The 15,481-nt window shown below is 45.7% G+C and overlaps 1 protein-coding gene across 4 annotated transcripts in view; it reads right to left on the reverse strand.

The window, feature by feature from the left end:
• The window catches only part of CC2D2A (coiled-coil and C2 domain containing 2A), a 131,548-nt gene extending 118,332 nt beyond the window's left edge, over positions 1 to 13,216 (reverse strand). For all 4 annotated transcript variants that reach the window (XM_077815829.1, XM_077815832.1, XM_077815830.1 and 1 more), the window contains exon 1: positions 12,993 to 13,216. In XM_077815829.1, coding sequence (XP_077671955.1) covers positions 12,993 to 13,029 — 37 coding nt within the window. In that variant the 5' untranslated portion in view covers positions 13,030 to 13,216. The remainder of the gene's footprint in view (positions 1 to 12,992) is intronic.
• Positions 13,217 to 15,481: the final 2,265 nt, after the last annotated feature.

Here is a 15,481-nt window from a genome sequence, read left to right on the forward strand (position 1 = left end):
AAAGGGCCTGGGCCTCCCTTCCGACATAGCTACATTCATAACAAATCGACACACCTCTTTGTGGACCAAATTTATTAGAGGCTCCTTTTTCATATTTCGTGGTATCTTTTCTGCACCCTTCATACATTGTCTCTCTCAGACTGTAATTTCTTCATGCAAAGATTAGGTTTTGGTATGAGATTGTACAGTGCCTACTATGTGGTCCCCATCTTGGTCATGGCCTGTGGCTGCTACTGCATTAAAAATATTAAATAATATATGCAAAGTAGTTCTTTGTTACTGAAGGCAGGCTGTGTGAATTAAAAGACAAAGCAGATTCTGTCCAAGGCCTACTGTTGTATATTTATACAGATGGGAAAAATGTTTACGGTTTTCATGACAGTGGGCCTATTATGCACAACAGAAATGTTTCTTCATATGTACTGCAGTGTTTCCAGCTGGACTGGATGGTCAAGACTAGGTTTTCACCCTATCCTATACATTTGAGGGTCCACTTATCTCCTTTCACAGGTGCTCAGTTTAATGTAGCGTTCATACTGTGTCAAAGAAGAACATAGCATAAAAGCCTGTGGAATTTTATAATAGATGATATTATGTTTATACACCCAATAGTACAGATTTTTTAACATGTTTTCCTTTTTGTGGTATCTTGTTTCCCACCTACTTATGGGTCAGGACTTTAACTCCATAATGTTCTTCACACCTTCACAAATCTCCCTTATTTTCATTGCAATTCTTGAGTTTCTCTGATGCTCTTCAGAGACTGTTTGAAAACATGGCATTGACTAATGTCTGCTGTTTTTTTGCTGTTTGAAGAAGCAAGGGTTTTTTTGTCCTTCCTCCATGTGAATTAACTATTTTCTTTTCCTGCTCTTTGAGAAGTAGCTGAATTATCCCTTAAGTCCCATACCTCACAATTCATCTTTTCTACTAGAAAAGTAAACATTTTGTAAAATGATTGGCCGACTAAAGGTGCAGCTTCTTTGGCTGATGTTTTTTGGAGCGTGTGGCTTTTTTCTTTGAACAGCTGTGAACACTGACATTTCAAGTAAATATTTTTTTCTAGCTATCTCCAATCATACCATTAGTAATACAGTCAGGTTTTTTTTTTTAGCTAAACATTGCTCTGCTTTCTCCTTTGGAAAAAAAATATTTCTTTGCCAAGGCCTGAGTACAGGGTGATTTCATATTTATATAAGGAATTAAATTAATAGAAAGGTTATAAAAATGAAAAGGCCAAGAGGATTGGGAGGAGTTTTATCACAGAACTTACATAATGCAACATTGAGACTGATGATTAATCAAGACACTTATACAAGAATATTGGTGACAGAAGATAACTAGAATATGCAATTAAATCCATACACAGGTTACATATTAATATTATACTCAAGGTGTAAATTACCCTCCAGGATTAAGCTAGTCCCTCCCTTGTCATTTAAACAGAAAAAGGGTGTTGTGATTAAGCCATGCTGCTACTGGTTCTGCTCTCCTTAAAGGACAGTCCAAGGCTTTGTTTGAAGCTTTGTGCCCTTTAAACTAAGGTGTCTACCTACTTGGTATGGATATTTACCTTTAGAAACATCTAACATAGGTTTCAAAGCAAATAATAATGCTATTACTTTGCAAAAGTGTGTTCTGATTTGTTGGATCAAAGACACTTGTAACCTCACCTCAATTCCTCTTCATTGATTAATGCCAATGAGAAAACTGATGCACACAAATGTGGTTTGGGACTTCTGCAATACTGGGCAACTCCTTCTAAGCTTGGTCCCAGACAAACAAGGTTGTAGTGAACAGTGTTGTAAAATCAGTAGCGAAACTATTTGCAATGTATTCCTGACTCTTCATCATCAAAGGAAGAGCCCATGTGAGTAGTGACCCTCTCAGCTTGTTTTCTGTAACAAGAAGCTATAAGTACTGGATTCAAGGAAAGATCCTTCAACTCTGAACTGTTTGGATTCTAACAGGGTGGAACAACAGAACGAGAAGACGGAGATTCCCAGAGTCATTCTGGGTAGTCCTGAGAGACTTCTGGGAAACTGGCAGATTACTACATCTTTGCTACCATTTGGAATTATAGACTGTGACTCACCTATACATATATTTTACCGGCTTCAAACTCTCAATATCTCTCATTTCCTTTTGTTAGCTAATAGATCTATAGTTAATTTACTATAGAATTAGCTACCATCATTGTCTTTGGTGTAAAATCTAGGGTACCAACTGATCTGGGGTAAGTGACTGGTCTCTTGGGACTGGGAGCAACCTGAATGTGGTGTAATTTTTGATATAAATGACCTTTTATCACAAAGTCCTGTTTCTCTGGGTGGGAAGACAGACTGGAGAGTCTAAGGGAATTGTTTGTGACTCCATGGTAAGACCGGTATAGTGATTCAGGAGTTCACATTTGTTAGTGACTTGGTAAAATCTAATTATAGAAGATACCACCAGTTTAGGTTATCAGCCCTTTTTTCTGATAGTCTCCCAGAAGGTAGGTGCTCACAAACGTGAGCCACTCCAGACAGCATGGCATCGCCCACTCTTGGTGACTAGTCTCCGACCCTGAGTGGAACCAATTGGCCCAGCTCTACCAGTTCCAGTGGGGACTATGTGAGGAGATTAAGGATGAGCTAGCCTGTGGAGGCCTTCATCAACCTTGTCATCCACACTGACAATAGGCTCAGCAAGCAATATGAGGAAAAGAAGGGGTCTGTGCTACTACCTGACCAGTGACCCTCAGTACCAATCTCAACCCAGACTCTGAACCCATGCAGCAGGATACTGCCCGCCACCATGTGACCCCTGAGGAAAAACGGCACTGTCACAGCTTGTGTTTCTACTGTGGAGGATCAGCCGAACTTTTGCCAACTGTCCACCCCGAGCTCTAGCACAACACAGTTCAGGAAGCAACCACACCCAGGCCTGGTAGAGGGAGTTGGCCTGGGTAAGCCTGACATAATGACCCCCTCCCCCACTCCTTGCTAAGGCATGCCCCAGGCATGGTGAGTCCAAGTCTGCCTCCATGTACCAGGGGAGCCTTACCAAATTCTGCCACAGCGGCCACTCGTGGATTCCAGGCAATGGACAACTTCATAGATACTGATACGGCCTAAGCCCTGGGTATTCCAGTTCAACCAAAGACTGTCCCCAACCCAGTAGAAACTATATATGGCTCACTCCTGTCATTGGGGCCAGTGACACAGGAGACAGTGGCGTGAAGTTGCCATTTGGGACCATCGGGAGGTTCTTCCCCATAACCCTGGTCATTTCACCGCTGCTGGCTCACGGTCCTTTGGGATGAGCACCAAGTTAGCTTCTGCTCCAAGTTTTTCAAGCAAGTCTGCCAACACATACTGTCTGACAAACCTCAGAACCAATGCATACCCTCCACCTGATCCTGCCTGTGGGTCAGGTGAAATACCATCAGAGTTGACTCCAGCACTGCCACAAGTACAGCAACTACGGTGATGTCTTCGAGAAGTATGCTGACACCCTACTACCACACCACACCAGGATTATGACTGCCCAATCGAGCTGCACCCGGGAGCCAAGGTGCCATTCAGCCGTATTGACGCGATGTTGGAACCTCAGATAGCTACCCTGCGTTCCTCTCTCCAAGAGAATCTGCCCAAGGGTTTCATATGGCCATCTACCTCTCTTGCTGGGGCCCCAGTTCTGTTTGTTAAAAAGAAAGATGGAACCCAGCACCTATGCATGTATTACCAAAACCTACACTAGGTTACCCTCAGGAATCAGTGCCCCCTTCCACTCATCCTGGAACTACTGGACCATGTATTTGTAAAACTCAACCTGCAGGGGCCTATAACCTGGTTCGGATCTGAGCCAGGGATAAGTGGAAGACAGCTTTTTCAAACCCAGAACGGCCCCTGGTAATGCCATCTGGCTTCACAAATGCCCCAGAAACATTCCAGCAAACCATAAATGAGGTCTTCTATGACATCCTAACCCAGTATAGCATAGTCTACCTCGATATATCCTCATCTTTTCCGAGGATCCTGAACACCACACCCAGCATGTTCGGTCAGTCCTGGAACGGCTCCATCAACATGGCCTTTAGGCAAAGCTGGAAAAGTGCAGCTTTGACCAGTGCTCCATGGAATTCCTTGGCTACGTCCTGTCCCCTAATGGCCTCCAAATGGACCCCAAGAAGGCACAGGTGGTTCAGACCTGGGTACACCCCCAAAACATCGAAGAGCTACAACACTTCCTGGGGTTTGTTTTTATTGAATGTTCATCTCTGAGTTTTCAGGCCAAATCAACCCCTGACAGCACTTCCCCACAAAAACACCACCTTCACTCGTTCCCATAGGCCCAATGAGCACTGGACTGGCTCAAGATTACCTTTACCAGCACCTCAATTATGGTCCATCCCAACTCAGCACAACCCTTGATCATTGAGACTGATGCCTCTAATGTGGCAATTGGGGCCATATTCTCTCAAAGACGTGGTCCACAAAAGCACCTCCACCTTTGTGCCTACTATTCACAGAAGCTCACTCCAGCCAAACAGATTTAAGAAATTCTAGATGAGGAGCTTTTAACCATAAAAGCAGCCTTTGAAGAGTGGCACCACTAACTGGAGAGTGCTCAGTACCAGTACAGGTATACACGGATCACAAAAACTTTGAATATCTCCACTGAGCCAAAGCCAAAGCACTGAACGAGAGGAAGATTTGCTGAACCCTGTTCTTCACATGCTTCAATTCACCATCACATCCCACCTGGGGCCCAGAACAAGACTGTTGTTACCTTGTCCCAACCAAATAGGGGAATATCTTAACTCAGCCAGAAACACGCACCCTCCTCCCCCAAATATATTCTTATGTCCTGGAACTTCCTAAATACCATGATTCCCCAAGACCTCATGTTACCAATCTGCTCAGCTACAGAGAAGGAGCCTCCTCCCAAGGGGGTCGAGACGGCAAGCCAGGTCCAGGATGGCTTGCTCTATGTCAAGTGCCGCTTGTATGTCCCACCAGCCACCCAGTTAGAGGTACTAAGGCTCCGTCATTACTCACTATTAGCAAGCCATCTGGGGCACTTCAAGACCCTCCATTTGTCCACCCACTCCTTCTATTGGCCCTCAATGTGCACAAAATCTACACATATGTTGATTCCTGTGAGACATGCGCCTGCATCAAGAAGCCAGGCTCGAAACAGCTCGGCGCCCTAATGACTTCCAAGACCCTGTCTAGTCCCTGAGCGGCCATTACCCTTAACTTCATGGTCAAGCTCCCCATGTCTAGCTGAGAAACTGCAGTCCTGGCTATGGTTGACCAGTTGATAAAAATGGCCCACTTCATCTCTACTGCACACCTGCCCTCTGCAGAACAAAAGGCTCAGCTCCTGGTGACTCATGACATCCATCTCCATGGACTCCTAGAGCAAGTCACAACTGATCAGGGTCTGCAGTTTGTGTCATTGTTTTGGCGCAAAACCCTATGATTGCTCTGGGTCTGCACTTACACATCCACCACCTATCACCAACAGATGGTCAGTATGAACAAGCAAATCAAATGTTAGAACAATATTTGTTCTGGTGGAGATTTGTGAAGCAGCGCAACTGGTCAAGCCTCCTACCCCAAGCAGAGTTTGCTTACAACACTGACCAGTGACCATAAAGCTTCAGTTACCCACATCCCCCAAAATACCCCCAGTGTTTTATATATCCTTACTAAAACCCTATATCAACAACACTTTTGCTCACCTGGCTCAACCATTGCCCACTCCGGTATAGATCGAAGGACACAACGAATGTAAGGGCCATGAGATACGGGACTTAAAAATTATATGTGATTCCCTCTGGGAACCTCACAGACTGGGAGGGCTATTGTCACAATATGTGATCCTACGAGTCTGCATCCCAAATCTCCTCCCTGACCTTGTGGCAGCCTTCCATGCTTTTCATCCAGACAAACCTAGGTTGGCTATCGGAGGGCACCCCAGGAAGAGGTAACGTAAGGCCCTTTGAGTCTAGAACACAGGCCTGCAGAGCTGCCATGCAGCTAACATCTTCATGCCGCTACCCAGAAGCCACTGCAACCAGCTTGCGCTCCACTGCCCATAATCTGCTATGGACACAAACCATGGGAAGTCCCACCTGAAGGGGACTAACAGGCAGCATCCTCATGGCTCCTCATAGGCTCCCCACCCATATAAACCCCAGAGGCATTCCAGGAAAATTACAGGCAAACCACAAATCTCCTACAGTTGTCATGACTATACTGCTCCTGAACTCCTGGCTTCAACCTTGGCTTGATTTGTACTTTGCTTCCTGACCCAGATCCTGAAATCTGACTCAGACTCTTACCCTTGGAATGGGCCCTGGACTGGAACCTTGGTCCCGACTGCCCTTCTTAAGATCCTGACATCTTCAGGCCTTGAGGTTTTGCTTGCTAACATCACTACTAATGGAAAAACTCCTGGACTGCCTCACGTATGCTAACATGTTGTCTGCTAGAAGTTCTGAAAGGTGGAGAATCTGGAAACGGGAGGCATGCACCACAGGTTCTAGTAGGGCCACGACTGCTCCAAGGGTCCTTGTCTCTGGACATCTGGTGGGTACCAGGGTATTGGAACTCTCTTGATGAAGGAGAAGGGAAGTGACACCTTCTGTCACAGGAGCGAGGGGCATAAGAGCCTACATCAGGCTCTGAGGAGGACCCTGAGTCACACAACCACGGTGGTATAGTGCCAGTGGTGCCAAGGTCCAGGGATGTCGCTCTGGAGATATCAGTACCAGGGACTTCATGTTGGGTATACCCTGGACAGCCATTGGTACCAGCCAACCTGTCTCCTGTACTATCAGGGAGTCCAATACCAAGATGCAGAGTATGTCCCAGGATGCTGCATAGGTCTCTGGCATTGTCAATACCAAACGTTTTTCCTGGTGCTGCTGTTCTTGAATGGAAGTCAGTACCATAGCAGGGGTCAGTCACATTGACCTGGGCCCCAGCGTCAACAAATGCTTGATGAGAAGAGGTCTGTACCGTGCAGTGTCCTTTCGCAGATTACGTCCTCCCGCCCTCTCAAGCTGGTGGACAATAGTGAGGACCTCGATCGTCTAGGGGAGCTACGTCTTGGCTCCTTTGAGGATTCTGCCCCCATGTGCTTCTTTCTTGGCACTGGTTAAGGGGATCAGTGCTGGCGTTCAGAAGGAAATTCCAGAGTGGTATTCCTTACCTGAGAGGGAAAGTTCACAAGGGAGATGCCGGGTGGCCTCCATGAGGATGTGGCGCAGTCTCCCTTTTGTTGTTTTGTCTGCCCAGGTCTTAAAGTCTCTACAAATCTGCATCAATCTGTAACAGACTGGTGGTCCCTAAACTGTGGGGCAACCCCCCAGGGGGGCATGGAGGAAAGTTCAGGGGGGCCCAGGCCAGCCACCAACAGGGTCAGGGAGAGAGCGCCACTCAGCCCTGCTCCGCCCCCAGCCCACCTCCACTCTGCTCCCTGCTCTGCCCCCAGCACAGCTCCAGCCCCAGCTCCACTCAATGGCCAGCCCATCTCCGGCCCCTGCTGTTGCTCCACTCTGCCCGCAGCCACAGTTCCACTCCACCTCCTCTTCCACCTCCAGCCCAGCTCTGTCCTCATTCCCTCTCCACCCCCAGCCCAGGTCCACCTTTAGCCCCAGCTCATCCCCCATCTCCAGTTCAGGCCCCAGTTCCACCTTCGAGTTCCTCTGCTGAGCCAACTGTGCAGTAATGGGGGGTGGGGGAGAAAGAGCATGGATAGATTCACTACTGCTGGTCGGGAGGGGAGGGGTAAACAGAAAGTTTAGGCACCACTGCTCTAACATAATCCTTGCCGAGACAGTTTAGGCAGGTGGAATGAGGGTCGCTCACCAGCATAGATTTTTTATGCCAGCACAAGCCCAGAGACTTAGGCACATGTGGTACCAGGTATCAGCACCCTGAACATAAGAGGGGACCAATCCTCCAAAACAAGCAAGAAAATAACGATGAACATGTATACTAATCTAATGAATACCACAAACTATTTACCATAGGGAAGATAATTTTTTGGGAGGGGGGACAGAAGGAAGGAGAGAGAGAGAAAAACAACTTCCAGTAGCAAGATGATACTTCCCATGCTTGGTAGTCAGAGTGTAAGATGGAACTGAGGGAGGCATGGGGCACCTCTGCTGCCCAAGGGCCTAAAGGGCAGAGACCACCACCAACACCTTGACGGGTACTGCTAAAGGAAAAAAATCGCTGACTTAAACATGAAGTGGAATGGACGTGCAATCACAGGAAGCAGAAATTATTATTTTGAACTGGGAATGAGAACGAAGGAGGTGGACAGCAGTTGTACTGTAAAACCAGTTACATATTCTTTGAGCTGAAAACTGGCTTGTAAAATATCAGTCTTAAGTGTTATTCTTTTCCTTACAAATTTTAAAATAATCTGTGTGACATTAAACACTGCAAAGAAACTACTGATTTAAGAAGTTTATTGCATTATAAATAAAAATAATTGTTCACATTTACAAAGAACATTTAACAAACAAGTTACTATTGGAAAACTAGATTTTGAACATGAGGAATAATCGCCGCATTAAGCAAAACTACTAACAGTGTCAAGACTCAACTGTAGACTGTTTTGTGGATTTTAAGGTAGACTTGGCAATACTAGGTCACTTCAACCTGATCATACATTCTCTAAACACCAACAATTCACTAAAATCAACATAAATTGTGTGTGTGTATGTATGTATGTATAGGGAATTAAGGATCAGGTCCTTTAGTTAATTGGTTGAGCCAACTGCCTTTAGTACATACAGATACTGGTTTACACAGGTTCTTAGAATTGAGTGACTTTTCAAGACAATTTATCCTACAATTGTTCGGTATTTTACTAAATTGCTTAGTAATGATTTCTTACTAAACTTACTGATTTCTTAACTTTTCTTCATTTCCTTTTGTCCTGCATCCCCTCCCCCAAATGTATTTTATAACAACTTCTCTCTCTTTATCATAGCATTCAGGATTTCTTTCACGTTTTGCAATTCCCAGTAGTTTCAAAACTGAATCAAAGAAATACACCAGCCTTTGTGCTGGAGGTGGAAAAACTGTGTGACCCCTTTTAGTAAATCAGATACAAATACTCATACTAAATGACCCCAGTACGCATCTACGAACGAACGAATGATCATTTCCAATAGAACCATCCTGGAAAGTAAAGACTTCCCAACTTTTTGATCTTCCAGCATATTCAAGGAAGCAACTACCAGATGCTGGGCTATTTCTTAAAAACACTTCGTTATTTGCAGCTGTTCTCTATTCACTTATTAGTCTATCTTATTAGTGAATTAATATATAGCCAATTCCTTACAGTTGTTTAGTTCAGGATCGAAGAGAATGTAATATTAAATTAAGGGAAAATGCCAGATTTCTGCCAACGGACTTTAAAAAAAAAGCATGATGAGATGTTGAATAAATTAACACAGGTAAATAGGGAAGGAGGGAAATTTCTGTTCCAGCTGTTAGAATATTTAATTCTTTGGCTATAGTTAAAAATAAAATGTAGAAACTGGAAAGTGAACAATTAAATATTATGTAAGATTAGCACGAAAGAAACTAAGTGAATTTTAGTGACATGAAGAAAATATTGAAAATGATGGGATTAAGGGCAACCCTCAAATGTCACTTCTGTTTTGAAAAAGGAGAGCAGATTCTCAAGTAGAAAAGACAACCATGTTTAAATTACAAGGATTTAGTAGAAACACTGAAGCAAAGTAAAGGCAATCATAAATCTTGTTCACAGGTAGGACTGTGGAATTCACTTAGACTTATTGAGGAGAGAGCATTTCACCAGAATCTAGGGATCAAGCTGTGTGTAGGAATGCCACCTTAGGACCTCAGAGTGGAACAGCTTCCTTTCCTTCCCTCCACATGATGTACTGAGGGAACAGCCCAGGCCCACAAAGGGACTTAGGTGTTGCAACTCCTAACTTTTAAAAGCCTAACCACCCAGTAGAATCCAGAAACCTTGGGTTAAGTACCTCGCTCACTATACAACACATGGGGAGACAGGAATCTGACACTAGCACCACAAAGCCAGCATAGTAGGTGGGGAGCTACCTAAACTAGCCAATACCAGATACCAAGAAGGGTGTCCTAAGCGCCACACTTCTGGATTTAGACACCTAATTCCCAGAGGATAGAGGGAGGCACCTCTCTCTGCGTGGGATCCACAGACAGGAACCCTTTCCTCGAGTCAGGAACCTAAGCAGTTTTTTGCAAGAAGAGCAGCAATGGATGCCTAACTCCTTACAAAATGGCACCTAATGAGTTTAGAGGCCTAGAGGAAGAGCAGTGCCTAAATCTGGGTCTCAAGCACCTACATTCCTTTATAGATCTGTGCCTAAATGCATTTCAACATAGAGCTTGGAATCAGACAAGCCTATGTTTGGAAAGGTACCACTGAAGATTATTTTTTGTTTTAGGTCACACTTAAAGCTGGCAAAAGCTCCGTTATGAAGTAGGAGCCAAAGGCATACTTTCAAACATGCCTTTAGCATTTAGGAGCCAAAGTCTCATTGAAAGTCAATAGATCAGGGCGGGATCCACAAAAGGAGTTAGGCACTGAAATGCTGAGTGTCACAGCATCGAACTTCGAGTCACCAAGAAAAATCACCACCACCTATTCCTCATCCTGATTTTGTATTGGACTCGATCTGATAGCAGCTTCTCAGCACACCTACCCAATCAGGCCCTGAACACAACTTAGATGGCTGAATGCCTGTCTTTTTGTTGTTTGTGCATCACTCTGGAGCTTAGGTGGGAGACAGGCATCCCGATGCCTAGAGGGAGAAAGCAGTGCACATGCCCAGAGCCAGAAACTTTTAGACACCTAGGGAACTTTCACCCTGAAAAACTTGGGCAAAGAATTTAGGCAGCATCCCTAACCTACAGCACTTGGAAGCGGTTTTGGGGGTTGCAGTGGAGCCAAAACAGGGACTTCAGTGCCTAAGTACTTTCATGGATTCCCACCCTTCGTTCCTGAGTCACTTAGGAATCTTAAATTTTTTTATCCCTCAATTTATTGAGAACAGATTGATGTTTTACTGAAGAGACTGCTAAAGAAACTAAGTAGCCACAGTGTGAGAGCAAAGTATTGTTACGGATCAAAACTTGCTATGAGAGGAAACAGAGTAGCAATAAATGTTTTCATCATGGTGAATAATGAATAGTAGGAGCTTAAAAGTTCCAGGTTAGGTCTCACATTGTTTAAGATATTTATTAATGATCTGGAAGGGTGTGTGCACGCAATGAAGTTGCAGAATTTGCAGATGACAAAGTTATTTAAGTTAGTCAAGTGCAGAGCGGACTGTGAGGAACTTCAGAGGAACCTAAGTACACTGGGTGAATGGACAATTCTATAGCAAATTAAATTCAGTGTTGATAAATGCAAAGCATATGAGAGACAAATTTAAACTATTTATAAACTTTACAGGGTTCTAAGTTAGTTGTATCAACACAGAAACGGGACATGGGCATAATCAATTGAAAATGCTAGATTAGTGATCTTTTCACACTATCCCCTTGCTGATCTGTCTGCTGTAGGGGGAAATGACCTGCAGTCAAAAACTGCAGCTGGGTGGGAAATGGATTTCTGAGTTTGCAAATATTTTTGAGTTCAAAAGTTTTTTGCTATCCCACAGGGGGACAAAAAGTCAAAATCTTAAAAGTTTTGCAACCCAAAATAACCAATGGCAGTGAAGGAGGGTATCAACTAGAGTGTTCTGATAAGTCTGTATTTTTAACCTTTTTGTTTTGAAAGTTAAGCTAATTAGTTTGAGAAGTTGTTTCAAACTGGAAATTTTTCTTTACAAAATATCAAAATAAAAATGGTATTTTAAGAGTTTGTAACAAACATTGTCTTGTCAATAAAATTAGTTTGTTCTAATCACTTGTAATATATTTGATTTCATTTTAAAAATTTTCCCTTTTGATTCCTCTCATTTGTAAAATGGGTGATTTTTCTCATTTGTGCACTCTGTGAAAAATCTCAAAATAAAATTGATGGTACTACTATTCCCTAAAATATCTGACAGGAATTGGGTAAGAACAGTTTTGTCTAGCAAAATTTAAATTACTTGGTTTTGGATAGCACTTTCTGCCTTCACCCTCCCCAACTCCATGATGAAGTGTTCTGCTGCAACAGATTCAAGTAGAGTCCCTTTTGTGCATATATGTTTGAATATATTCTTCCATTTTTGCCCTCTATAGGCAGGAGATGAATGACAATAGTGACAAAATAATCCTGTCATCAAAATATTACTCATACACAGGGTGATGAGTAAGTGTCAGATATAACATTCAAATATAGCATAATAAATTGAGGAGCTGATCCTTGGAATATTCCAAAAATATTGTGCATATTATCTAATGTTCCTGAACGCTTTAAAATGTTTATTTTAACTGAGAATTTTTTAAATACATTTCCAGAGTTTTAATCAGAGGAAGTTTTTCGCTGTACTGACAAAAATTCACTTGCTAAACGAAGAGTACACCGCACTTTCCATAATGGGTAACTTAGCTCTGTGCTGGTTATTTGCACCCAATTATCACGCGCTGGTTCGCCAGCCGTGCATGAAAACAAGGTATCAGCACCTGCCAGTCACCCAATCCGGCAGAAGCAGCATCTGTCCCGCAGCGCCCTGCCCTGCCACCGCCGTCCTCCCCGGCCGCCCCTCGCTGAGCGACGCCGCCGCCCCAGGAACTCCGCTAACCGCTCGCCCTCCGCTGTCCCCGACACGCTCCTCCCGCCCCAGCAGTTTGGGCCTCGGGCTAACAGCGCCGCGCAGCCACAGCTCCAGGGCCCGCTGCGTGGGGCTACCCCAAGGGCTCCCTCCAGGACAGGTCATGCCGCTCTGCGGCGTCTGAGACCCGAGACGCGAAGGGGCCGGGGCGGGGCTGGGCCGGGGCGGGCCCCCCCGGCCGGCAGGGACACTCAGACACACTTACTGCGCGGCGCCCGGGCAGTGGCTGCAGGAGCCGCCATCCCGGCTCGGTCCGCCTCCGCCTCCTCCGCCAGCAGCGCAGCGGGACCCACGGCCTCCAGCAGCTAGGGAGGAGGAGGGGAGGGAGCCGAATGTCAGGCAGGGCAGCACACGCCGCGGAAGCCCCTCCGCGCCCCCTCCCCCGTAACCCGGATGTACTCCGCGCCCGCCCCGCGTGCCCACGACAGCCTGCACTCCAGATGCGCAGGCGCAGTATTCCGAACTGTCCCCTCGCCGCCAGGGAAGCTCCACCCGCCCCGCCCACCGCCTCCTTTTGAATCACCGCGCACGCGCGGTAGTGCTGCTCTCCCAGGGCTCTGCCCCGACCCTTGGAACCAATTGCGCGGACTGCGAAGGGCCCCGGCTGAGGAGGCGCTGCTGAGCCAGGACCGGGCGCCCGGTGAGGCGCCAGGCAGGGTCACCGTCCAGGCTCTGTGGGCAGCCGCTCTCCACCTGCCCGCCCTGAACTCACGGGCTGCTTTCTTTGCCGGCGCTGCGCTTTCAGCGGCCGCTTCAGCTTCTCCACTTGGGCGTGGTCCTCGCCTCGCATCTCCTGTCCCAGGGAGGAAGCGTTACAGCGGTTGAACAAAACCAGGCGTCCCGCCGACGTACCCGTACAGCGCCACTCTACTTTGGCTTTTGTTCATAGAATCACAGAATATCAGGGTTGGAAGGGACCTCAGGAGGTCGTCTAGTCCAACCCCCTGCTCAAAGCAGGACCAATCCCCAGTTTTTGCCCCAGATCCCAAATGGCCCCCTCAAGGTTTGAGCTCACAACCCTGGGTTTAGCAGGCCAATGCTCAAACCACTGAGCTGCTGTATTTGGTTCGGTTTAGGGCATACGTAGGCCCCAGTCCCGCCAGCCCTGCAGCATGGGCATAGTCCTAGTGGCCTCAAGGGCGCTAAGTGTGCCTGGCCCCAAGTGTTTGCAGGATCTGGGCCCGAGCAGTGCAGATTTAATATATCGGCTTATCGGTGTGACCTCAAGAAGTTTTTATTTAGCAATATGTTTGCTCTTACATTTTATTTAGGAGGTCTGCTACTCCACTCTTGTAAAGGTACCTACATGCGATTTATTCACACATACAAACCATCTTACCTTCTGCAACAAATATCACAAAAAGAAAAGGAGTACTTGTGGCACCTTAGAGACTAACCAATTTATTTGAGCATGAGCTTTCGTGAGCTACAGCTCACTTCATCAGATGCATACCGTGGAAACTGCAGCAGACTTTATATATACACAGAGAATATGAAACATACCTCCTCCCACCCCACTGTCCTGCTGGTAATAGCTTATCTAAAGGAATCATCAGGTTAGGCCATTTCCAGCACAAATCCAGGTTTTCTCACCCTCCACCCCCCCACACAAATTCACTCTCCTGCTGGTGATAGCCCATCCAAAGTGACAACTCTTTACACAATGTGCATGATAATCAAGTTAGGCCATTTCCTGCACAAATCCAGGTTCTCTCACTCTCTCACCCCCCTCCAAAAACCCACCCCCATACACACACATACTCCTGCTGGTAATAGCTCATCCAAACTGATCACTCTCCAAGTTTAAATCCAAGTTAAACCAGAACATCGGGGGGGGGGGTAGGAAAAAACAAGAGGAAATAGGCTACCTTGCATAATGACTTAGCCACTCCCAGTCTCTATTTAAGCCTAAATTAATAGTATCCAATTTGCAAATGAATTCCAATTCAGCAGTTTCTCGCTGGAGTCTGGATTTGAAGTTTTTTTGTTTTAAGATAGCGACCTTCATGTCTGTGATTGCGTGACCAGAGAGATTGAAGTGTTCTCCGACTGGTTTATGAATGTTATAATTCTTGACATCTGATTTGTGTCCATTTATTCTTTTACGTAGAGACTGTCCAGTTTGACCAATGTACATGGCAGAGGGGCATTGCTGGCACATGATGGCATAAATCACATTGGTGGATGTGCAGGTGAACGAGCCTCTGATAGTGTGGCTGATGTTATTAGGCCCTGTGATGGTGTCCCCTGAATAGATATGTGGGCACAATTGGCAACGGGCTTTGTTGCAAGGATAAGTTCCTGGGTTAGTGGTTCTGTTGTGTGGTATGTGGTTGTTGGTTAGTATTTGCTTCAGGTTGCGGGGCTGTCTGTAGGCAAGGACTGGCCTGTCTCCCAAGATTTGTGAGAGTGTTGGGTCATCCTTCAGGATAGGTTGTAGATCCTTAATAATGCGTTGGAGGGGTTTTAGTTGGGGGCTGAAGGTGACGGCTAGTGGCGTTCTGTTATTTTCTTTGTTAGGCCTGTCCTGTAGTAGGTAACTTCTGGGAACTCTTCTGGCTCTATCAATCTGTTTCTTTACTTCCGCAGGTGGGTATTGTAGTTGTAAGAAAGCTTGACAGAGATCTTATAGGTGTTTGTCTCTGTCTGAGGGGTTGGAGCAAATGCGGTTGTATCGCAGAGCTTAGCTGTAGA

Source organism: Eretmochelys imbricata, chromosome 4, assembly GCF_965152235.1.
Source record: "Eretmochelys imbricata isolate rEreImb1 chromosome 4, rEreImb1.hap1, whole genome shotgun sequence".
Classification (NCBI taxonomy): domain Eukaryota; kingdom Metazoa; phylum Chordata; order Testudines; family Cheloniidae; genus Eretmochelys; species Eretmochelys imbricata.